At 32.1% G+C, this 25,475-nt stretch overlaps 2 protein-coding genes and 1 pseudogene across 3 annotated transcripts; 2 read left to right on the forward strand and 1 right to left on the reverse strand.

The window, feature by feature from the left end:
- Positions 1-2,379: 2,379 nt before the first annotated feature.
- Positions 2,380-6,888, forward strand: LOC110625493 (protein YIF1B). The gene is made up of 5 exons (XM_021771108.2): positions 2,380-2,577; positions 4,072-4,244; positions 5,019-5,117; positions 5,212-5,363; positions 6,167-6,888. The coding sequence occupies exons 2-5, from the start codon at positions 4,074-4,076 to the stop codon at positions 6,552-6,554; spliced, it is 810 nt and encodes a 269-aa protein (XP_021626800.1). The 5' UTR covers positions 2,380-2,577; positions 4,072-4,073; the 3' UTR covers positions 6,555-6,888.
- Positions 6,889-9,169: 2,281 nt separating this feature from the next.
- Positions 9,170-11,521, reverse strand: LOC110626992 (B-box zinc finger protein 25). Of its 2 annotated transcripts, none has more exons than XM_021773207.2 (3): positions 10,962-11,521; positions 10,083-10,385; positions 9,170-9,667 (listed from the first exon to the last, which is right to left on the reverse strand). In XM_021773207.2, exons 1-3 carry the CDS (start codon positions 11,142-11,144, stop codon positions 9,437-9,439), a joined length of 717 nt encoding a protein of 238 aa, XP_021628899.1. In that variant the 5' UTR covers positions 11,145-11,521; the 3' UTR covers positions 9,170-9,436. The 2 variants fall into 2 exon arrangements, with proteins under 2 accessions (XP_021628899.1, XP_021628898.1); XM_021773206.2 differs by having other exon boundaries at positions 9,170-9,670.
- A 2,878-nt stretch (positions 11,522-14,399) lies between these two features.
- LOC110625678 lies at positions 14,400-22,668 on the forward strand (annotated as a pseudogene).
- Positions 22,669-25,475: the final 2,807 nt, after the last annotated feature.

Consider the following 25,475-nt stretch of genomic DNA (forward strand, 5'->3'; position numbering starts at 1 on the left):
TTTTAAACTACTGAGAGCTTATGACCTCAACCTTTTTATGAATGTTCCTATTGATAACAAACAAACAAACATAAAAAGCAAGACAATATATAGCAAGAACAAGTTAAGCCAAATTGGCTTAAAGCCATTTTGGTGGACGCAACCTTAAGCCCAAAACGTGAACCTTTGCCGCTTGTAGTGACTATCATATGTACTCTTCTTGTAAGAGAATCATTCATAGAAAAAAAAAAATCTATTAATTTTGATTAAGACTTGATTTTTCTTATTATTAACTTGAAGACTGAAATTTCTTATGCTATGCATTGAATTCCATTCTCATACATCAGAAAGGCTAATTTTTCAATTTATACAGTTCCTTCCACTTTCTCGGGAACCAAACGAGGCCACTATGGCAATTCATATCAAATCATCCTAAATGAATTACAATAAAATTTAGACAGCAAAACCAACGTTGAGTTTGAAAAGGACTTTATAAACTGGAAAATGAAAATGAAATTTAAGAAAAAAATAATCAAAATAATGACAAGAAACACCTAAGAGGAGTCGACGGTGGAGATTTGAGGAACAATTTGATGTGGGAAAGAGAAAATTTCAACACCCTCAATGCTTCCTCCACTTCTACAACCTACATTTCTTTTCTGTCTCTTCTTTTCTTTTCATAATGCTCTGTTCATCTTAAATTATTCCATGCTTTTGGAGTAATATGATCTATGATGATGCATTGTTATAGTCCGAATTTGGTAATATTAATTGTTTTAATAATAAATAATAATTTTAATAAGAAACTTTGCACTTACTATATTCCTAATTGGTGCAATCCATTTGTGCGGTTGGCTCATTTCAATGAATTTAACATTGAAAGAGGAATAATTCATTCACTTTCTTACTATTTGTCATTCTTTAAAAAGTCTCTTACTCAGCCCCTCTCTTAATCTTATCATTAAATATTTTACTATCTAATCTTTATAATTTTAAAAAATTTATTAATTAATTTTTTAAATTTTTAAAAATTTATTAATTTCATCAAAGTGTTATTTAACTCCTATATATTTTTTAAAATTAATAAATCAATTAATAAATTTTCTATATTTTAAAAATTAAATAATAATTTTTTTAATTTTTTTCTGCCATTAGTCAAGTTCATATACGATCTTTCTGACATATAAGGATTCTAATTTGACTATATTAAAAAAGTTTATGGTCAAATTAATTAATCATTTCAAAAAAAATTATAATTTATTTTGTCAAAAAATTTTAAAATGGACTTATTTTCCCTAAATATAATTAATGGACATATTTATCTTATTTTCTAAATATTACTTTAAAATTCCTCACTTTACTTCCTAAAACTTTCTTTCTAATATAATTTCAATTTTATCACATGAGAAACCTCTTTTCGATTTTCCGTCTAATCCCTCTCCTTCTCCATTTTTCTTCTTTAGCAATAGAAATTTTTTTCCCAGAAATTTTTTTTCCCATTTAATCAAGTGAATTTTGTAAAATATTAAAATATTTAACAATATTAATAAAAACTAACGTATATTTAAAACTTTATAATATATTATGTTTAGAAATAAAATAACTTTATTTAATTACATATTAATTTAATTTAATTATTATCTATAATAAATTCATATAATTTTTTAAAATTATTTTTAGTTCATATATAAATTATATTATATATTAAAAAAGAGAAGTAGTAAATAATAAAATTATCTAAAATACTGATGTTTACATTTATTATAAATTACCTTCATTTTGATTAATTAAAAAATAAAAAATAAATTTATTATTATTTAGAATTTTTAATTTTAAACTAATAGTAAAATATAATAAGATTTATTAATTATAATACTTATAATTTCTAAATTAAATTATATTAATCTCATTTTAAAATTAAACATCTCTTTTTTATCCAATTAATTTTTAAAATTGAATTTTTTTTACTATTTTAATTTATATTTTTTCAGAATTTTATTATTATAAATTAATTTATATATTCATAAATAATAAATTAGAAATTAATTGATAATTATACATTAAAAATTTTTATAATATTATAATTTTTATAAAATATATATTATGATTTTTATAATAAAAATATATAAATTTAAAGTATTAATATAATTTTATATTAAAAAAGACATAATTATATTCGTGAAATGTACGTTGAATAAAATTAATAATTTAATAAGTATTACATTGGTAAATAATATAAAAATATATTATTATGGGTGTATTTTATATTATTTAAATAAAAATTAAGGGATCATATGTTGAATTTAAAAAATATAAAAATTAATTTAAAAAATATAAAAATTAATTCGTTAATTAATTTATTATTATTATTATTATTTCTTTTCGACTCTCCCTCACCAATCTGTTACTTCGATCCCCTTCCATCTGTGCCCTCTTTTCACGCGCTTCTTTTTTTATTCCTCTTCGACTCTCCCTCACTAATCTGTTACTTCGATCCCCTCTTCCAGCTGTGCCCTCTTTTCACGCGCTTCACCTGAACGTCGCTGAAACTCAGATTTGCTCATCGGAAACCGCCATCAGTTATATCCTCAGCTCGAGGTCCTACTTTCAGATCCATCTCTCTTGCTTTATCAAAGTCTATCTAATTGTATGCATGCATATACGTTGCATGTTATCATATGGATTAGATGTGCTAATTTGTGTGCATTTAGTGTCTTCTCTTTACGGAATAAGATTTGCAGTAGATGATTCAAGATTAGTCGAAAATACTGTGAATTTGAAATGATAGCTTCTTTGGTTCTTTAGTTTTCTTCAATTTTCGAGCCTTTCCGCAAAAAGCCATATAGATGTGAAATGTTCAATTAATGGGAAAAAGGGAAGTGCTGTCTATTTAATCTTTTGCCGTTTTGGCTTATTGAAAGTTTTAGAACAATATAATTTTTTAAATTTTATTTTATTTATTTTTTTACGAGCTATCAAACTAGAAGATGGGCTTCGCAGTTTAAGTGTAGATGTGCAACTTTTGCTTGGACAGGTTTTTGAGTTATGGAATATGGCCTCTTCCATTAGGCAAATAGGATATTGTGAATAAGAATGTGTGTTTGTTGGTGGATTTGGATAAACGAAGAGGTATCTAAAGATAGTTTCATTTTCAGTTGTTTGAAACAAAAGAAAATGTTTATGTTTAGAGTTCTTGGTGATGATCTTGATGGTAGATGCAAGGAAGGCCATGTGTTCTTGCAAGTTTTACTTAGAAAACACCTTGCTTACTCCAATGATCGTTTGTTTGGTGGTTCTTGTACGGTGAAATGCATAATTGGATGTGTGCAATTGCAATAGTTTGTCTAGAGATTTCAGTGGTATCATAAGTTGGGTATTGGTATTGGTTATAGGGTTGAATCCTTTTAATTCATGTAAACTGCTTTGCATGAATGGAGAGATGGCCAATTACTTAATTGGTTAGTACTCAGTCCTGGCGTAAGTCTTGAAGAGAAACACGGAAGTGCCTCTCTTAGTTACTGAAGTTGGAAAAGAGAGTATATGGTTTGTATGGAATCCAATGAGGTCATTAATACTGCAGTCTAGGAAAACCATATTTAGAGGTCATTGTGATGAAATTCTTAATTATGATAATGCATATTTCTTATGTAATAGTAAATTTATGGTTTTAATACTAGTTTCTTTTTCTTAATTTGTTTTAAAAAAATTTCATAGAGATTCTGATTCAGAAAGTTTCTTCCTATTTGCTACTGAACTATTTTCCTGCACTGGGATTACAAATCCCATTAGGATTAGAAGCAGTTATTAAATCATTACAGATGCATGTGTATCTTAGTTATTTTCATAGGTTTTTTATGATGAAATTTTGTGAATTTTTTATTTGGTTTGTAAGGCTTGTGTGCCTAGATTTCTCTTCCCTGTTTTCTCTCTTCTCCTCTTTATTTTCTTCTGCTGCCGGTATGCTGTTTTATCTCAGGTACTGTTTATAGCATAAAATTTTTGGTATGCTAGTTAAACCTGGCTTGCCAATTGGTATTTCTAGAAACAAATCTGTTATAAACTTTTAGTGCCTGTTTCTTTCTCCTGTCACAGAAATGTATAACAATGTGGGAGCCCAGCCTGGAGTGCCAGTGCCTCCAACAAATCCTCAGCCTAATCCATTTGGGAATTCATTCTATGGAGCTGGTTCTGGGCTTATTAGAGGGGGACTTGGTGCATATGGAGAGAAAATTCTAGGATCAAGCTCCGAATATGTACAGAGCAATGTAAGTAGCATCCTGAGGCTATGATTTAAAGCACCATTTTGTTTGAGCTCTTGTGTAAGCTGAATGCTATAACTGCAGGTTAAAAGCAAAAACATATAGTTTGTGCATGAAATTCTTCATTATTCTCATATAGCAAGGAAACATCCTCAAATATTGCTACTCACATTTCCAATGAGATTTGTTATCTCAGTTAATGTTCTTTTTTATTTTTATTTTTATTTTTATTTTTATTTTTATTTTTATTTTTATTTTTTTTTTGGGGGGGGGGATGGGTTGCATGAGCAGCTTGGCAAATCCTTTTCTCCCATAATCATAAAGCTATATTAGGCATTGACTGATTGAAAAATGATGTGCTGAAGCTTGACACTGCCTGTATTTCAATTTTATTTGACTCAATTTAATGGATTAGTTAACGTAGGGAACTGGAGTTTGAAGATAATGGTACTTGCAATTGGCATGGTATTATTTCTCAAAAGGTTGATGTGAAGAGTCAACATAGCCTAGGAAACTTTGAAATGAGTTTCTTTCCAGAAAATAAAATTAATTTAATCTAAATGCTTATTAAGAATGAGAGATACATACTAATTGGCAATTGCTGCTTACAACTTGCCAGACAATATCTATTATTATGTTGAAGTTTGATAGGCATTGGATTTGGTGCCTTCGTGCTGTTGTTTTTTCCTGCTTTATGGATGTGCAATGTGTTCTCTTCAGTATTATAATTCAAGGTATTTCACTTTAGTTTTTCCCTTTTGTTTTCCCCAAAATAAACAGATAAGTAGATACTTCTCCGATCCCCAATATTATTTCCAAGTGAATGACCAATACGTGAGAAACAAATTGAAGATTGTTCTATTTCCATTCCTTCACAGGGTAAACCTTACTGCAATTACTTTTTCTGGTTGTCCCAATATTTTTTCATTGAAATAATATTTTCTTCCTTTTTTTTGTGTTTTTTTCCCTTCAGGGACACTGGACTCGGATAACTGAGCCAGTAGGGGGCAGGCTTTCCTACAAACCTCCAATTTATGATATAAATGCACCAGACTTGTACATTCCCTTCATGGCATTTGGTACATATGTTGTACTTGCTGGCTTGTCATTAGGACTTAATGGAAAGTAAGTTTGCCGTGTTCTTTAATCTCAAATAACTCATCTATGCAGGTGTGCCATGTTCTCTAATAACTCATCTTTGTATTAAAACTTATTACATGAAGTTATGAACTTACAGTTTCCTCTCTTAAATTATGTATGGACATCTCTTCTTTATCATATATATTCTTGTCCTCTCATAGTTCTGTGCTCAGATTTTCTTTTTTGTGTCCCTAATCAACTATAGGTCTATCGCAGGATGCATTTGATTATTTTTGTTCTTATTGTACTAGCTATTTTGGTACACACTGAAGAGGAACGGCAATTATATGACAATGAAATTTAGGTATCATGTTACTGGAAATGATAGCTAATAGCATTGATAGTAACAGTTGCATGGTGGCAATTGTAGCAGTGTTAATAATGCTGTCACTGTCATTACCCCCCCTCCCTCTCTCTCTCTATGTATATATATATATATATATATATGCGGGTGTGTGTGTATGCAAGGCAACATAGCCTGGAGTAGTTTTCTGCTTTCCATTAATGGGTCTTCCTCATAGCACAAGGGAAGTTAAAAGAACTGTAAATTGAATACAATAGATGACCTTGCTTTCAGCATATGTGCTTATTTTGGGATTTTCAATTACTTTCTTATCTGTGTTAGGTGATACTTATTACTTTATGTCTCGGATTTGATTTCCTTATGACTGCCAAAAGTTGTTACATAATTCTAGTATTGCAATCTCTCTTTTTATTTTTTGGGTCTTGCTCCTCACATTTTGTTCTATTAATTTTCCATTCCATATTTCATTTTTAATTCATTGCAGGTTCAGTCCAGAAGCACTGAATTGGTTGTTTGTGAAGGGATTATTTGGCTGGTTTCTGCAAGTTTCATTGCTCAAAGTATCACTGCTTTCATTAGGTATTGGAGAGGCACCCTTGCTGGACGTTGTTGCATATGGTGGATATACATTCGCAGGAATGTGCTTTGCTGTCCTTGGAAAGATTTTATTCAACTACTCGTACTACTTCTTAATGCCATGGACCTGCTTATGTATGGGAGCTTTTTTGGTGAAGACGATGAAGAGGGTCCTTTTTGCAGAGGTGAGGAGTTATGATTCGAGCCGACATCATTATCTGTTGCTATTTGTTGCCTTGGCTCAGTTCCCACTATTCATATGGCTTGGTAACATTACGATTAATTGGCTTTTCTAAACTGAATTACTTGATATTGTAGTAAAAAAAGAAAATTCAAGTGTTTGTAGAGCCTTTGAGATTTGATGGAAAAACTTCCTGCTTTAGTTAATATTTTTTTACCGGGGATCATTTTCATTATGAATCACCTACTCTACTGCCCCGTCCAACCTGATTTTAGATATTGAGATGTTTATGGTGCTTCAGGTGATCTATTAAGTTAGCAAACTATTTTAGATTCTTCATATTGGTGAATGGGAGAACTTTTTGACAGAGGCAGACCCATTGTTACATTGTACTTGGCAGATATATAATTGTAGATTTTTTCTTTGTTAATGTAGTTTTCTTCATTTTATTTTGTTTTTAATTAATTTATTCGTTTATCTGGAGGAGCTTGAACATTTTTTTTCTGTCCTGAATAGATTCTCTGTTAGTAAAAACAAATTTTTAGAAATATAAAAATTTATTAGTTGATTATTCAATTTTGTAAATGAAATTTTAAAAAATATATTAATTAATAATTTCATTAGTTTTAATTATTAAATATTTTATTATTTAATTATGTGGTATAGTAAAATGTATTAGTTAATTTCTTATTGAAATGTCTATTATTTAGCTTTTCTGTATTGAGGACATTTTGAATTTTTGTGCAACACTTGAAATTTAAAATTAATAAATTTAATAAATAGACTAATTAGTGGAACGTTGTAATATATATTTCTAAAATTAATGTATTAATGAATGGGTTTGTTTTATAAAATAGAGGTTATATAGTAATTTTTCTTTTTATATTATCAAGTCAATTATTTTTCTTGAATATTAGTGATAATCTATTCTTGTCTGGTAAGTTAACTGAGAAACCACATTAAGAATCTTTTGCGGCTTACCAGTTGCTGCCCAATGCATTGAGCAGAGGCAATAGTCCTGAGCCAGGACTACATAGTTCATTCTTTTGACAATTCTTATGTGGGCCAGGCTTAATGTTAGGCCAAGTTGGGTCAAGTTTCTGACCCATACAGCTCTATCATCACTCGTATCTTCGGAAGATGTCTTCTTAGGTTGCTTTAATTGTGTTTAGAGAAGTAACATAATTGACAATCAACTGGAGACCAGATCATTTCAAGCAATCTTTGAAATTTAACTGAATGCCTAACCATCCAGTTCCCGTAGCAATCTCTCAGGTGTCCTGTGCAACATATCCTTGGCTTGCAGGGTCTTTCGATTTGTTAAGCTCAATTCATGTGGTAGTTGTATTTTGCCGATCATAATGGGATCATAAAGGATTACAACCTTTAAAAACAAGCCGTTGTTCTTCAGTCTTTTTGTCCATTAATTGAATAAATAACTCTCCCCTTCTTCACATTTGCCTTCCAAGCCAAACTCAAAGAAAGCTAGCAAAGAAGATTAAGTCTGGTCAATCCCTGTGTTCCTTTCTGGCTGTAAAAGGTACAAATTATGTCCTTCTACTAATGGAATCAATGTGAAACCATTGTAAACGATGACTTTGCCGCACTTACAGTGTTTCGCATGGTTTGGAGAAAGAGGAATTTAAAGGTGGTGGTTAAAGCACTAACAATAACAGTATCCTTGGGCTTGAAAGGTGAAGAGGAATTAAAAAAAAAAGAAATAAATAAAGAAATGGGGGAGGGGATGGAGGAGAGGTGGATTGGAGAAGAAAATGGTCATAAGGGAAGCATTAGGAGGAGGTGTATTTTGGAATCAACAGAGGCAAATAGAGAGATAAAAGTGAAATAGAAAGCATTATCAAATTTAGGCTAAATATATATTCAAATACCTAAATTTTTATATAAAAAAATTACGTGCACTCTAAACTTTTAAAATATCCAATCAGATACTTAATTTTTTTTAAAATGCATCTAAACTGCATCTAATTTCTTTAAACTGCATCTAAAATGTCGCATAAGACATTTGAATTTTACTAAAAAAATTTATGTACCTAAACTCTTAAAATTTAAGTCATTTTTTAATATTAATATTAATATTAACTAGGATAATAAGTTTCATTTAATACCACTTTAAAAAAGTTCAGGTGTCTAATGGGATGGGATGTTTAAGAGTTTAGGGTGCACATGTTTAAACATATATTAAGTCTTGAATTTATGGAGAAGGACCATGCTATGCTTAGTGCAAAAATGATAGCATTTAAGGGGAAAATTGGAAAAGAAAAAAAGAAAAACAAAAGGCAGGAGCACGGAGATTAGAAAGAGAGATTCTGTCTGTTAACGGAGTAGAGAGAAAAGACGGAGCAAGTTTAATTAAATTAAATTATTTATTTATTTATTTTAGTTTTTAAAATATTAAATAAAGAAGAAAAAGGAAAAGAGATGTGATGAGACAAAAATGATAAAATGAGAAAGAAAGACCGGGACCAAAACTAAATCACAGATATTGGTGTCTCGCTTCCCACCGAAATTTGTCAATGCTAGAAAAAAGGAAAATTTTTTTTCAACATGAGCACAAAAAAGGAAAAAATGGTATTATCCAAATAAAAGTAATAATAATAAAATAATTAAATGAAAGGAATAAAATATAACTAAAATAACAGAAAAAGACATAATTTTCATAGAATATATTTTTTTATATTTTTCTCACCTTCAAAGCTAAAGTAGAATAAATGCTACAAAATAAGCCAATTGCCATAACAAACAAGTTGAATGTAATTGCTAACAAAGAGATCTAAAACTGATACAGTATCATAATCACATCCATGACATTGGACAGCTTCAATATTACTTACAGCAGTAATATATCAAATGTAAATTCCCTTAACTACCCTTTATGTTTCTCCTAACATATCTTGTAATAAACATACATACATTGCATGAAAAGTATGTACACTTCACCATCCATAAAACACTAGCCATAGAGTTTATGGCTTCATCTCAGCCAAGATCAGGTACAATGAAGTACTCCTCATCTTCATCACAAATCTCAATCCTTGGCTTCTTATTAGGCATGTTGGATTTGGTAGGCCTGTATGAGCTAACATTCACTGATGATGGAGCTGTTATTTGAGGAACTTCAGCTGCTGTTAATGCCTCTTGAGGAAGTTGCTCACCAAAAAGACCCACATCAGCTAGCCACTGAAACTCTCCAAATTCAAGTTGCTCTTTCTGCTGAAGGAAGATCCAAGAATGTTAACACTTAACAAGACAATGGATATTTAAAAGATTTACAGTTGATCAATGATTCAGCAATCAGCACCATTTCCTTCCAGTAACAGATAGAGGAAAAACTAGATAGCATTCCGAAATTTAGAGCTGGAAATTGAACTTGTTAATCACAACAAACTGTAAAATGGATAGAAAAGATGTTCAGATTGACATTTGTTTGAGAACTAGTTAAAAACGCTACTGATTAGTCCCTCTACTAATTTTAATCATTGAGTGTTGCACAAAAGTCTAAACTGCCTGCAATTCACAGGGACTAAACAGTAGACATTTTTACAAAACTAAAAGACCAACTAATGACTTTTTCTACATCAATGATGATAAGCAATGGCATGGAATCCATATTCAATTTCGTTACCTTGTCAGTGGACGATTCAAAGTCTGAGAATTGCATCAAGTCATCAACTGCCCATGAAGAGTTGAAGCTTGATGGTTGTTGTACAGGCAATTTCACAGATGTTTGTGGTGCACTCTGATTAGGTGGCTCTAAACAACTCTTCTTAGTGTCCTTGGAGCAACTAGATCCTACAGCCACTCTGATTCCAGTTGCCAAATACCGCTGATGATTTGCAGAGAGGCTACCAGCTGAATGGATTGGTTCATCACAGTCCTGACAGAAAAGTGCTCTGTCTTCAACACAGAAAATGAAAGCTGCCTTCTCCTGAGCATCAAATAAGAAAGAAATGGAATAATCAGAGATGCAAAATTCAGAGTTCAATCTAAGTTTTTGGTTCAGATTGCATAACTAAATATTGGGACTTGCTAAGGGTAAGGTATAAAATGTTTTAACCAAAACTTGCTGCTAGGCCAAGCCATTGCAAATGGGAGTATTTTAGACTTTTTGCAATGGCTAAAATTAAGGAAGGAATTAATCAATAGATTTTTTAAAGTAATTTTTATTTTTTAAAACTAAAAGAACTAATTAATCAGATTCTTCATACCACAGGGTCCAAATGGTAATTTTCCCTTCTTTCTTAATGTCTCCTATTCCCATAATCCGCAAATCCTTAATACTTTTTCCCTTTGCAAGTCTTCTTGGAGATCAAATAATAGAGATCAAAGAGCATTAAGCTTAAGCAACACACTCAAATTCTTGCTGTTGTGATGAATTTCAACACAAAATCAATGAAAATAGATAGAGAGAACCCACCAATCAATTGAAAAAATTAGGAGAAAACAGTAGTTGAAAAACAAAAAACAATTGAAACTCGTTTAGAAGGTTTGGTAATGGACTTACTTGGCATATGTCACAAGGAGGAAGCTTGTTGGAGAGACATTGAAGAAGAAGCCTCTGGTGTTTGCTTGCAAGCTTGTTGGCTGCATGAACTTCTATGTCACATTTTGCACAAAGAGCCGCTTCATCTGCACAACAAATCACCGTCGCTGGAGCTCTCTCACAAACATCGCACTGAATCTTCATCTTCCTTTACAAAACCTTTCCTCTACTTTTAGCAGATACCCACTTTGTTTTTTTTCAACTACTGTACAGGCTTTTTCTTTTTCCCTCAGGGAGATTCAAAACATGGACATGAAAATGAAAGTTGAGAGAAAAATTCCAAGAATCGTGAGATACCCACTATCTATGCCCGAAATGCAAACAAATACTGTAAACCAAACCAAAATGATTCTTGGAGGAAAAGTCTTGATTCTTGAACAGAAGGGAAAAAACACAGGAAGAAAGAAAAGAGAAGAAGAGAAAAGAAAAGAAAAGAGCAGAGAAAATGTGGGAAAATATAAGAAAAAGATGGAGCACTGTGTAATGTTAGCAAGAGTCTGTGGAAGATATGAGAATAGGAGTGATTGGTGGAGAATTCAAGAGGCTGAGTATAAGAAGATAAGGGTTTGGATTTGGGGAATCAAAACCAAGAAATCCTGAAGATACACCTAAGCTTTGTGGGGTCAAAGCCACTGTGTGGCTGTGGCTGTGGGGAGCATTCAGCTACCGGCAGAACTACAAATGGCCCTTGAAATTGAAAGGAAAAATTATTATTGTCCGGATATTTTAAGATCATTAGATTCAAAAAGTTGTTAAATTTTGTAAAATTATTTTTTTATTGAAAAAACGTATATTATAATAAGTTGATTAACTCTTTTTTATAAAATTATTAAATAATTTGATTTTATAAAATTTATAAATTAAAAATAATTTTAAATTAAAATATATAGTTATCAATTAAACAAAAATACTTAGCATATATAAAAATAAAAATGAATATTACTTTAAATTCCCTTTCTAATAGATTAGTTTATTAAATAATTATTTTATTAATAAAATCTAAAATGTAAGATACTATCTGCACTTCAAATAAAAAATTTATAAAATTAATAAAATAATTATGTGATTAAATTAATGTGATAATTTAGGAAACAAAAATTAATAAAATTTTAATTATTCTATTTATAAATTGAAAATATCTTAAATAGTCAAACATTATTTTTAAGATCAAAATTTTAGATAACAAAAATTAGAGGGAGTTATTTAGGCTCAGTGGGAATAGAGCTTGGACTCCTACGATAAATAAATTAGTACTGTGCTTAAGATTTGATTTAATTTAAAATTAAATTAAATTTAATAAATTAAAAATTAAAATTTTAATATTTATAAAAATCAAATCGAATTGATTTTAATTAAAAATTAAATTAAATTAAACTAGTTTTAGTTTAATTAATTTAAATTTTTAATAAATTTTATTTTATTTTTAATATTTTAAAATTTAATTAAAAATTTTAATTTTAATATAATTTAATCTCTTTGTATTATTAAAAATAATATATTATTATTATTAATCGATTCGATTTAATTTTTTTATTTTTTTCTGATTAAAATCAAATTGAATTGAAATAATCAAAATTTTTGAAATTAAAAATTGAACTGAACCAAAATAAATAAAAAAAATCAAACTAAAATTTTAAATTAATTCGGTTTATCAATTTTTTCGATTTAAACCGAATACTGCTCACTTCTAACTGTACCCACATAGTGCTGTGTAATGCAATATTAAAAAAAAATTAATTAAAATAAAATAAAATAAAATATTTTTTATTTTTTTTAATAATTCTTTTATATAATAAAGCTCGACATTTTTAATTTTTTATAATTATAGACAAATCATAAAATTGAATTTGAACAATTTAACCATGCTAAATTATTAAACTAAAAAAAAATAATGAATTTAGGTACTAAATATTTTATTTTCATTAAATATTTTCTTAATGAAATTTATCCATTAGCCTCAATCTATATTTAGTGATTCTAAACTTTAAATTCTTAAATAGTATCAACAACTTTTTAATTTTGAGAAGCATTGCTAAAAAATAATTTTAAGTAGTCTCGATAAATTATGGCCTTATATACTTTAACAGTAATTACATATCAATAGTAATAATTTGAGAATCATTACATTTATTAAGTATAAAACAGTAATTTAATTATTTTTTTATAGTGAATAAAAAATATAATTAAAAATATAATTTTATTGAATGTAAAATAAATATTTTATTAAAATATAGTCTTATATATACAAATTTTTTAATAATACAGATTTATTTTGCTCTTAATAATATTAAGGCAATAATTTTCTAACAGCCCTACTGCTATCAATTTTTAAAATTTTAAAATATAGTAATAATCACTTGCTAAGCTTTTAGTTAATTTTTTTTTTTGAAATAGGGGTGGGGGAGTCGAACCTTTGACCTCACAAGGCTACAATGATGCACTTTCCACCAGGCTAAGCTCCGGAGTGCAGTGTTTAGTTAATTGTAACTTTTTGAGATTATTTAATTTAAATATAATATATCAGCAGTTAAAATTCAAATTAACATTAAGTTAATTTATTACTGTTGTCCAAAAGACATCTTCACATGCACATAATGAAATTTTAATAAATTTATAAAAAAAAAGTCAGTAATAAATTTTAATACTTTGTATTCAGGGTTTGAAATTGTTCTTATTGTTCTTTAGTTTTTTCATTTTTTTAATGTAATTTTAATTAAAAATATTAAATATAAGGTTGTTTATTTAATTTTATTGCATGGTTATGTGTTTTAAATAGCTATGCGAAGAAGACCTAGCTGTGATCATGATTCATTTATAATTTGCGTTCATTTTTTTTAATTATTAAATATTTTTAAAAAAATTAATTTGATATGAAAGTGAATAAATATAATTTTATTTTCAATGGATTATAAATTTTGATTCAGAACTAATTAATGTTAGATCTAAATAAAAAAGATGTGATGCCAATGAAGTGTGCATGCATTAGGTGTGCTCAACAATATAGCCGTTGGCCAACTATTTCTTTGTTTCACATAATGCACATGATTATATAATTTAAGTATTGATAACTATCTCAAATTATTTATCACTTTAAAAAATTAAATATTACTATTTAAAATTTTAAATTATTTTTAAAAAATATTTTCAATTTCAAAATTTAAAAAAACTTATTTTAATAATTATTTATTAAATAATTTTTTATTAATGTCAAAAGTTGATTTAAAAGAGGAGTGCCTAACACTCTTAGCAAGATTAATATTTATATTTCAGACATGCATATCGCTTACTCATCAACTACCAGCGAATCTCTTTATCAGTTGCGGCTACCCACAATCCCTGAAAACCCTCCCTATATAACAAGGAATTCACAAAAGTTAAACTTTTAGTGAGACAAAAGAAATGGTAGAGATAAGGGACGACGTCCCCTCTTCTTCACCATTAGAACAGCACATCCCATCTTCTTCATCACCTCCAGCTGCAAGAAATCTCGGAGGATGGAAAGCCATAAGATATATTCTTGGTATGTATCTTGTTTGATATAATTGCTTGCCGTAGAGATTATATATACTATTTTGATATTTTTCTTTTTACTTTGTTTTAAAAGGGAACGAGTCATTTGAAAAGCTGGCTTCTATGAGCTTGATTGCCAAATGACTCTTTCCCTTTTAAAAGCTGGAATTGCCTGTTCCACACCTATGGATCAACATAATGCATTTGGGATCTAATGTCAAATAAAACAGGCTTCCTGTCCCTTTCGTTTTATCGGCAAAAGAGTTATTTTAATCCCTATACTTATATTAAAAATTTAAAATAAGCCTTTAAATAATTTTTGAGTTAAAAGAAATCCTCCATTTTCTAAACGAAATATAAGTAACTCTGTCAACTATTCCAAATAATATATATTTATAAATACAAATTTAAGATATATTTATAATATAAAGTATTATTTTATATATTTGTTAGAAATTTTCAATAAGTGCTTTTATTAATTTCATTATGATTAATATTTAAAAATAATATATCATACATAGAATTACAAAATTTATGTTTTTGCATAATGATAACCATTGAAAATATTTATATTCATAGATAATTTTTTTTTTTTAAAGATCTCCTGGAGAATAGTTTTTAATAATTTAAAAAATAAAAAAAGAAGATTTTTTAAATGATAAAATTATTTAAATATGGATTATAAAATCATTATTTATTAATTGTAAATTAATTTATTAAATTAATCAACTAAATTTATAAACACTTCAACTTTATAATTTTATTGGATTCAATTAATCTAGTTGAGAAAATTTTAAATAAAAAATTAATAATACTAATAGTTAATTATTATTTAAAATAAAATAAAATTAAAAATTAAAAATAAAAATATATATTAATACTATGTATAGCTGGAGCATTTCTCTAACACAACATACTAGAGGACATGAAGGATAATAGCAAATGATAATAATCCAAAGTTTCATATCTTTCTGCCTTTAACGAACATTTTAGAAAATAAAAAGCGAAAAAAAAAAGTTGTAGCAGTCATCGGAGATGAATCTCCAGCCCTTTTTCTTCATCTGCATGCAGTTTTGAATGGCAATTGCTTTTCTCCAATTCCACCTCTCCAACAGAACTATTAACTGCATAACGGCTAGCAAAGAAACTGAAGTAAAGGAAGTTTACTGCTCCCAAGCCTGCAATGACATAGTAGTAGTAATCAAGTCTATTCTTGTTAAGGTCATGACCATCCAACCATGGTGGTGATTTATCATTCTTTCCGGTGACATGGTGGATGATATTTATGAGTAAAGAACCTACATAACTCGATATTGACAAGCTGAGAAAGAAGACTGCCCTGCAACAGTCCTCATGCTCTCTGGCATTTGTGTGGTATAGAATTCCATCATTGCAACTGCTGCAAAAGCTTCAATTAAGCCCGACAGGATGAACTGTGGAAGGAGCACTGCTACAGTTATGGGGGAGGCAAAGGAACCACGTTTCAAAGCTGAGTCACGGCGTTTTTTTTCCACGAACGCAGCTACTAACATGCATAGGATTGACATTACTATGCCAATCTTGATTCTTTGTGCCACTGTGAATCGTTTATCCTTTCCTGTCAACTTCTTTGCTTTTCGGATGAAAACGAACTCGCAAATGAAGATCCATATAGAAAGTGCAATCATCGATGTAAGGCCCATCCATCCTGGAGGGATTTTGAAATGTGATCCAAGAGATTTGTTCATTTGAATTGCTTGAAGGATCCCAAATGCATTATGTTGATCCATAGGTATGAAACAGGCAATTCCAGTTTATCTGCAAAACAAATACCACATGGGAGGTGCATCTAATGTCAATGTCACCACTATATGGTCTGGTTCCTCCAACTTTACATCTCTATTAGGTGCATTTCTTGCTGATACTTGGGCAGATTTCGTACCCTTCTCTTTGGGACCATATCTTCTCTTCTGGTAAATCGTGTAATCAATGTTGGTAATTTTTTTTAAATGAAGCTTAATATCGATTATGTCTGATTTACACTACCTGGAATCTGATGATAAATCAATCAAAATTTGGTGCATTTCTTTCACAGGGCATGGTGTTAATGACCCTGACAGCAGCTGTGCCTCAGTTAACACCCCCGAAATGCCAGAGAGCATGAGTTCCCAGCTGCCTACAGGAAGCGTCATCTTAATATTGTGCTGGGTTTTTATGACCCCTCAAAAATTGAAAAGTGAGTATCTAATATCCAAGAAAAGTTATTATAATATAAAAAAATCCTAATATACAAAATTATAAAGATATTTAAAAAAATAATTAAAATATAAAATTAATCCCTAAATGATGAAATTTCCATATCGAATTTTGTGATCAGACTTGTGGCCCTCGTCTCACTTTTTAAAGTCGTGCGTCTCAAAATTCCCTTTCCAAAAAGCTATCGTAGGTCTCCATCGGATGTCGGCAGCAAAAATTAAGTTCGGTTCAAATCTGTCATAAAATTTGAGATTAGTTGCTCCATGTCATTCCCTTCCACTTGTAAAGAACTCGATCTCGAGTTGTTATCAGTAGGGTAGTACTGAAATATATCCGCCACGTTAAACGTCTTGAAAATTTTCATCTTATTGGGGAGGTCAAGAACATAGGCATTGTCATTAATCTTCTGAATGATCTAGAATGGACCAATCTTCTTGGCGTCAAGCTTTTTCTGTTTTCCTCCACTCTCCTTGCGTAAATACACCATAACTTAGTCACCGACATTGAAGGACTTAAAACATCTATATTTATCGGCTGTAGCTTTATATTTTTCATTGGCTTCTGTAAGATATTGTTATACCTGTTTGAAAACATCCACATGCTGTTTAGTCAAGTTGCTTGCTGCAATACTGTTGTGAGAATATGTGGAAAGGGTAATAAGATCAACTGTATGCGCTGGGACTTTTCTGTACACAATTGCAAATAGTGATATCTTTGTGGAGCTGTGGACAACACTGTTGTAAGCAAATTCTGCTTGGACAAGAACAAAATCCCAAGCAGTTTTCTTATTACTGCAGATGTAGCACAAAAGATTGCCGAGCGTGCGGTTTACTACTTTAGTTTGTCCATCAGTTTGGGGATGGGCAACACTGCTGTATCGAAATTCAGTTCCAAAATATTTTCATAAAGTCATCAAAAAATGAGCTAGAAACTTTACATCTCTGTTAGAAGTAATGGTCTTAGGGACACCATGTAAGTGAACAACCTCCTGGAAAAATAGTTTTGCAACATGAGAAGCATCATTAATTTTCTTGCAGGGAATAAAATGTGCCATTTTGAAAAACCTGTCAACAACAACAAAAATGAAATAAGATCCACGTTGAGTACGTGGAAGACCAAGAACAAAATCCATGGACAAGTCCTCCGAAGGATATGCCGGAATAGGCAGTGGAGTGTATAAGTCCGTATTCTGCGAATGACCCTTATGAGTTTGACAAACTGGGTACTTCTGGACCATCCAACCTGTATCCCTTTTTAATTGTGGCCAGCAAAAACGCTCCTCCAACCCAGCAATAATCTTATTACGCTTCAAATGACCATTCAGACCTCCTCCATGGACCTCCTGAATCAATTTTTCCCGCAAAGAAAATTGAGGAATGCATAACCTATTCTCCTTAAAAAGAAAGTCTTCATCTATTAGAAACCCGTCAGCAGGCTGGTGAGCCTAGACTCTAGCCCACATATCAACAAAGTCATCATCTGTAGCATACAAATCCTTTAGAAATTCAAAACCTACAACCTCTTGATTAACTGTAATCAACAGAGTAACCCTCCTACTCAAAGTATCTACCACCTGATTACTATGGCTAGCCTTATATTTTATGATATAATGAAAGGTTTCAAAATAAACTGTCCATCGAGCATGCATCTTATTCACATATTTTTTAGTTTTAAAGTGAATTAAGGATTGATGATCTATGTGAATAATAAACTCTCGCCCCATCAAATACTGCTCTCAAGTTTTAAAAATCGGGAATACTATATATAGCTCCTGCTCATAAGTAGACCACTTCTTCCTAAGTTCATTCAGTTTCTCATTAAAGAAGGTAATAGGCCTTTTAGACTGTGACAACACTCTACCAATCCCAACTATACAAGCATCACATTCAACCTCAAACAGTTTATCAAAATCGGGTAGAGCAAGAATAGGGGCAGAAGTAAGCTTATCTTTAATTTCTTCAAAACTCTTATTGGCAACGTCAGTCCAAGTAAATTTCTACACTCTCTCTTTCTTCAAACAATTTGTGATAGAGGCAACGATGCTGCTGAAATTTCTGATAAACCATCGATAGAAGGCTGTAAGGCCATGAAAGTTGCAAACTTCAGAAATAGTTTTGAGAATGGGCCAATTCCGTATTGCTTCTACCTTCTTCTCATCAACATGTATGCCTTCTGCACTAACAACAAATCTCAAAAACAGAACGCGCTTTGTCATATAAATGCATTTTGTCATATTAATAACCAGCTTACTTTTTTACAAGGCTATCATGACTTGACGAAGATACTGTAGATGTTCTTCTTTGCTGCGGCTAAAAATCAAGATGTCATCAAAATAAACAACCACAAATTTGCGTAAGAAAGGACGCAGAACCTAGTTCATAAGTCGCATAAAAATGCTAGGTGCATTTGTCAAACCAAAGAGCATAACCAACCATTTATACAAGCCTTCCTTAGCCTTGAAGGCGGTCTTCCATTCATCTCCTTCCTTGATCCGAACTTGGTGATAGCCGCTTTTAAGGTCGATCTTAGAGAAGACTTTAGACCTGGATAGCTGATCTAGCATGTTATCCAGTCGTGGAATAGGAAATCGATACTGAACTATAATTTTGTTGATGGCCCTGCTATCCACGCACATTCTCTAAGTCCCATCTTTCTTTGGAACTAATAGGGCAGGCACTCTGCATGGGCTGATGCTCTCCCGAATATGCCTCTTCTTCAATAATTCTTCAACCTGTTCTTAGATGATTTCACTCTCCTTTGGACTCATCTTGTAATGAGGCAGATTTGGTAATTTTGATTTAGGAATGAGATCAATCTGATGTTGGATATCCCGTAGAGGTGGAAGCTTGGATGATTCTTCCACTATCTTAGGAAACTCTTTCAACAACTCTTTGACGGGTGGTGGTAAAGATGGTGCATCCTTCATTGCACCTTTTGCTCTCACCAATAAAGTCAGTATGCCTCCAGTTTTTTCCACTACGCCTGATAGTCTCTGCACTCCCGTGGAAACAACAACAACATTCTTCCCTTTCACTTTAGAATGTTTCGCAGATCCAGAAGATAAAATAGTAATCTTCTTTTGATTCCACGTGAACATTTTGATTCCACATGAACATGTATGAATTCTCCTTTCCCTTGTGCAAAGCATTAACATCAAATTGCCAAGTGCGACCTAGCAAAATTCTACAGTAATCCATATCCACAACATCACAATTAACAGGTTCAGTATAAGATTTACTGATCAAAATAGGCACGCTGCAAATTCTGTTGACCTCAATTGTCGGACCTTCCTTAATCCATCCGACTTTGTATGGCGAAGGGTGCGGTTGTGTAGGCAACTGCAATTTTTCCACCAATTGCTTAGCTATCAGATTCTCACAACTGCAGCTATCTATAATTAACCTGCTAATTGCCTCTTCTACTCGACACTTTGCTTGGAAAATCTTCATCCTTTGCCTCTCAACCTCCTGTTTTATTGAGCATAAGATTTTCCTCACTACATAGGTGACCTCTCCATCTTCAGAACCAACAATAGATCCATCATCGTCATCCACTTCTTCCTCAAATTCAGCCACTTGCTCAACCACATTAACCTGTTGGCGATCAGTATTAACTCCTCTACATTCTGGACAATTATTCGATCGATGACCAGGTTGCCTGCAGCGATAACATATGTCTCCCATTAGCTTCTGATAAGGATTGGTTCTATCTCATTTGTCTGCTGTAGTGGTGAATGTCTTTCCTTTACTGTCTCTCCTTTCTTCCATAGTATTCTGAGAATTGCCAGAATTAACAACCTTAGAAGGATGCCCGCTGTAATTGCCTCTATACTGTTGTGTCTCTATCGAACCAGAATTTTCGTAATTAAAATTTTAGTTATATTGTTGTCGTGGCTGCCAATCAACATGCTCTTCTGCCCTTTTTACCATCTCGATGGTGTCTGCCAAAGTGAAAATCGCAGCTACTCCCATCATACAGCGAATTTTGTGATTCAGGCCCTTCTAATAATGAGCAACCTACTGGGCTTCGTTCTCACAGTTTTCACACCTTGCCCACAACCTTAAAAACTCCTTGGTATATTCACCCACTCTTCGATTCCCCTGTACACAGTCATGATACTAGTTATACAAAACCTGAGTGTGATCGCTAGGTAAGAACCGTTGTTCAATCATCTGCTTCATCTATACCTAGTTTCTTATGGGTTCCAGCTTCCTCCGATAGCGTTCGTTTTGAACTGAATTCCACAGGCTGCTGTACCCCCTTTTAACTTATAGGTCACAATCAGAACCTTGCGATCCTCTTGCACGTTCATAACTTTCAAGAAACGTCCAACCTCCGCCAGCCAATCAAGAACAGATTCCACATCCAACGAACCAGAAAAGTTTTGAAGGTCTATCTTGATCTTGTAACCTTCTTGATAATTCTGTTGGAAATTTGCAGGCATAGGATTGGCAACTGGCTGGGGGTGTGCGGCAGTGGCGGGTTAGGGGATTCCCTATTGCAGGGTTAGCTGTCTGATCATCTCCCTCAATTCTGCCAACGATGCCTCAATTGCAACAAGTCGTGCCTCTTGGTTGTCTGCCATGGTTGAACTTTGCTCTGATACCAATATGATAAAGGACTATTTAGACTCCGTCAGAAGTTTTAACTAATATCGTTTGGGTAAAACGATCTAAAAGAAAAGATAGACTAGAAGACGAAAAAGTCTTATTGAAATTTTTCAAAAATTGAAAAGTGAGTATCTAATAGTCAAGGAATACTATTTATAATAGAAAAAAACTTTAATATGCAAAATTATAAAAATATCAAAAAAAAATAATTAAAATACAAAATTGACCTCTAAACGATGGAATTTTCATATCAAACTTTGTGACAGAGCTGCGACCCTCATCACATTTTTTAAAATCGTGCGTCTCAAAATTTCTTTTCCGAAAAACTATCGTGGGTTTCCATTGGACATCGACAGTAAAAATTAGATTCAGTCCAAATCTACCGTAAAATCCAAGATTAGTTGCTCTATGTCACTCAGACTTTCACCTGAAACTTTCTCCCACAGATAGGTTTAAGTTTCTTGATAAGGCAGCTATAATCACTGATCCCAGTGTATTAGATGCCCAAGGCAGGCCCAAGAATACTTGGAGACTTTGCAGCTTGCAGCAGGTGGAGCAACTGAAATGTTTAGCAGGAATTTTGCCGGTTTGGGTATCAGGAATTGGCTGTCTCATACCTATGGATCAACATAATGCATTTGGGATCCTTCAAGCAATTCAAATGACCAAATCTCTTGGATCACATTTCAAAATCCCTCCAGGATGGATGGGCCTTACATCGATGATTGCACTTTCTATATGGATCTTCATTTACGAGTTCGTTTTCATCCCACAAGCAAAGAAGTTGACAGGAAAGGATAAACGATTCACAGTGGCAGAAAGAATCAAGATTGGCATAGTAATGTCAATCCTATGCATGTTAGTAGGTGCTATCGTTGAAAAAAAACGTGTGACTCAGCTCTGAAACATGGTTCCTTTGCCTCCCCATAACTGTAGCAGTGCTCCTTCCACAGTTCATCCTGTCGGGCTTAATTGAAGCTTTTGCAGCAGTTGCAATGATGGAATTCTATACCACACAAATGCCAGAGAGCATGAGGACTGTTGCAGGGGCAGTCTTCTTTCTCAGCTTGTCAATATCTAGTTATGTAGGTTCTTTACTCATAAATATCATCCACCATGTCACCGGAAAGAATGAGAAATCACCACCATGGTTGGATGGTCATGACCTTAACAAGAATAGACTTGATTACTACTACTATGTCATTGCAGGCTTGGGAGCAGTAAACATCCTTTACTTCAGTTTCTTTGCTAGCCGTTATGCAGTTAATAGTTCTGTTGGAGAGGTGGAATTGGAGAAAAGCAATTGCCATTGATCAAAACTGCATGGAGATGAAGAAAAAGGGCCGGAGATTCATCTCCGAGGACTGCTACAACTTTTTTTTTTTTTTTGCTTTTTATTTTCTAAAATGTTCTTTAAAAGCAGAAAGATATGAAACTTTGGATTATTATCATTTGCTATTATCCTTCATGTCGTCTAGTATGTTGAGTTAGAGAAATGCTCCGGCTATACATAGTATTAATATATATTTTTATTTTTTATTTTTAATTTTATTTGATTTTAAATAATAATTAACTATTAGTATTATTGGTTTTTTATTTAAATTTTTCTCAACTAGATTAATTGAATCCAATAAAATTATAAAGTTGAAGTGTTTTTAAATTTAGTTGATTAATTTAATAAATTATTTTACAATTAATAAATGACGATTTTATAATCAATATTTAAATAATTTTATCATTTAAAAAATCTTCTTTTTTTATTTTTTAAATTATTGAAAATTATTCCCCATGAGATTTAAAAAAAATTTTTTTTTTTATCTATGAGTATAAATATTTTCAATGGTTATCATTATACAAAAAATAAAATTTATAATTCTATGTATTGATATATTATTTTTAAATATTAATCATAATCAAATTAATAAAAGCACATTTTCAAAATTTATTACAATTATATTAATTTAATAACATATAAAGTATAAGTGTCACTGATCTTCTTATTACACCTCCATTTCTAGTGATCCCTCTGATTATACCTCCACTTCTGGTCATATTATCTATCTTGGTAGTTCTCTTATATCAGCTGGTCCTTTAAGAAGCGAGACATTGTCCCATTCCTCCACTGAAGGAGAATATCGTGCCATCGCAGGTGTTGTTGCCAAAACTAATTGGATCACCAACTTACTCAAAGAACTTCACTACATATTGCAGGTTGTTCCCACTTTTTACTGTGACAATGTCGGGACGACTCCCTTTTGCCAAAATCTAGTATTTCATAGTTGCATGAAACATATTGCTATCGACTTTCTGATACGGGGCAATTAGTCTTAAATTTTACGGCAGATTTGAACTGGATCTAATTTTTGTTGCCGACGTTCGATGAAGACCCACTATAGCTTTTCGAAAAGAAAATTTCGAGATGCGCAATTTTTAAAAGTGTGACGAGAGCCATAGATTGTCACAAAATTTAAGGCGAAAATTCCATCATTTAGGGATCAATTTTGCATTTTGAGTACTTTTTTGAATTTTTTTTTTGTAATTTTTCATATTAGGGTTTTTTTATTATAAATAGCATTTTCTTGACTATTTTGAGATACTTTTCAATTTTTAAAGAATTTCAATAAGAGTTTTCGGCTTCTAGCATTTTGTTTCGATTGTTTCGTCTTATCCAAACGTTATTGGTTAAAACTCTTAACGAAATCTAATCAGTCCTATATCAGATTGGTCTATATCAGATTGGTAGCAGAGTAAAGTTCGTTCATGGCAGACAACCAAGAAGCGCGACTCGCTACAATTGAGGTGGCCTTGGCAAAATTGAGGGAGATGATCGGACAGGTAACCCTATAATAGGGAAACCACCAACCCGCCGCAGCCGAATGTCCACAGCCAGTTCTAAATCCTGTGGTCGCTAATCTTGTGGCTGCAAACCTCCAACAGAATTATCAGGAAGGTTATAAAATAAAGATAGACCTTCAAAACTTTTCTGATTCATTGGACGTAGAATTTGTTCTTGATTGGTTGGCGGAGGTTAATCGATTTTTTGAAATTATGAACGTGGAAGAGGATCGAAAGGTTCCGATTATGGCCTATAAATTAAAAGGTGGTGCAGCAGCCTGGTGGAATTCGATTCAAAATGAACGCTATCGCAAGAGGCTGGAACCTATACAAAATTGGTTGTTGATGAAGTAGATGATTGAGCATCGATTCTTGCCTAGTGATTACGCTCAGATTTTATATAACCAGTATCATGACTATATTTAAGGGAGTCGAAGGGTGGATGAATATACCGAGGAGTTTTTAAGGTTGCAGGTGAGGTATGAAAACTGTGAGAACGAAGCCCAACAGGTCGCTCATTATCAGAGGACCTAAATCACGAAATTCACTGTATGATGGGAGTAGTTGCGATTTTCACTTTGGCAGAGGCCATTGAGATGGCAAAAAGGGTAGAAGAACGTGAAGAGCAGTCTGATTATTACACTAAAGTTTCGCGGGTGACGCAACATCTATACCAACTTCCTTTAACAGATGATTTATCCACAGAATCTCACAAGTGGATTGAGCCATGGCCCTGTATTCTGACTTGGCACTGGATCTGGATACCACATTTTGCTTCTTACTTTTTCAAGACACTAAGTTTCCTCCAATAAATACACAGTAGCCTGTAGTCGACCTTCTATTACTTTTAAATCCCGCCTAGTCAACATCAGAAAAACACTCAAGTGTAGTATGCCCATGATATCTATAGAGTATACTGAGTCTAGGAGTCCCTTTTAGATAATATAGAATTTATTCTAGAGCTACCCAATATTTCACCATAGGTGCAGACTGGCTTATAAGACTTACTGCAAAAGTAATATCTTATCGAGTCATCATCATAAGGTAGTTTAGCTTTCCAACCAACCTCTTCTACCTCTCTGGATCATCATAAGGGTCTCCGTCATCTTTTGTAAGATATATATTAGGAAGCATTAGTGTGCTATATGGTTTAGTTTCCATCTTCCCGGTTTCTGCAAATAAGTCAAGGACATACTTCCTTTAAGATAGAAAAATTCCCCTTTTACTCCTCAAGATTTCGACTCCTAAGAAATACTTAAGCTGATCCAAGTCTTTGGTATGAAAA

Source organism: Manihot esculenta, chromosome 11, assembly GCF_001659605.2.
Source record: "Manihot esculenta cultivar AM560-2 chromosome 11, M.esculenta_v8, whole genome shotgun sequence".
In the NCBI taxonomy this organism is placed as follows: Eukaryota; Viridiplantae; Streptophyta; class Magnoliopsida; order Malpighiales; family Euphorbiaceae; genus Manihot; species Manihot esculenta.

Excerpts from the sequence above, each read along its gene's own strand:
- LOC110626992 (XM_021773206.2), bottom strand. The coding sequence starts at position 11,144 with ATGAAGATTCAGTGCGATGTTTGTGAGAGAGCTCCAGCGACGGTGATT. Across the intron at positions 10,386-10,961 it reads CTCCTTGTGACATATGCCAA|GAGAAGGCAGCTTTCATTTT; the intron begins GTAAGTCCATTA and ends TTTGATGCTCAG. Across the intron at positions 9,671-10,082 it reads TTGAATCGTCCACTGACAAG|CAGAAAGAGCAACTTGAATT; the intron begins GTAACGAAATTG and ends ATCTTCCTTCAG.
- LOC110625493 (XM_021771108.2), top strand. The coding sequence starts at position 4,074 with ATGTATAACAATGTGGGAGCCCAGCCTGGAGTGCCAGTGCCTCCAACA. Across the intron at positions 5,118-5,211 it reads TATTTCCATTCCTTCACAGG|GGACACTGGACTCGGATAAC; the intron begins GTAAACCTTACT and ends TTTTCCCTTCAG. Across the intron at positions 5,364-6,166 it reads TCATTAGGACTTAATGGAAA|GTTCAGTCCAGAAGCACTGA; the intron begins GTAAGTTTGCCG and ends AATTCATTGCAG.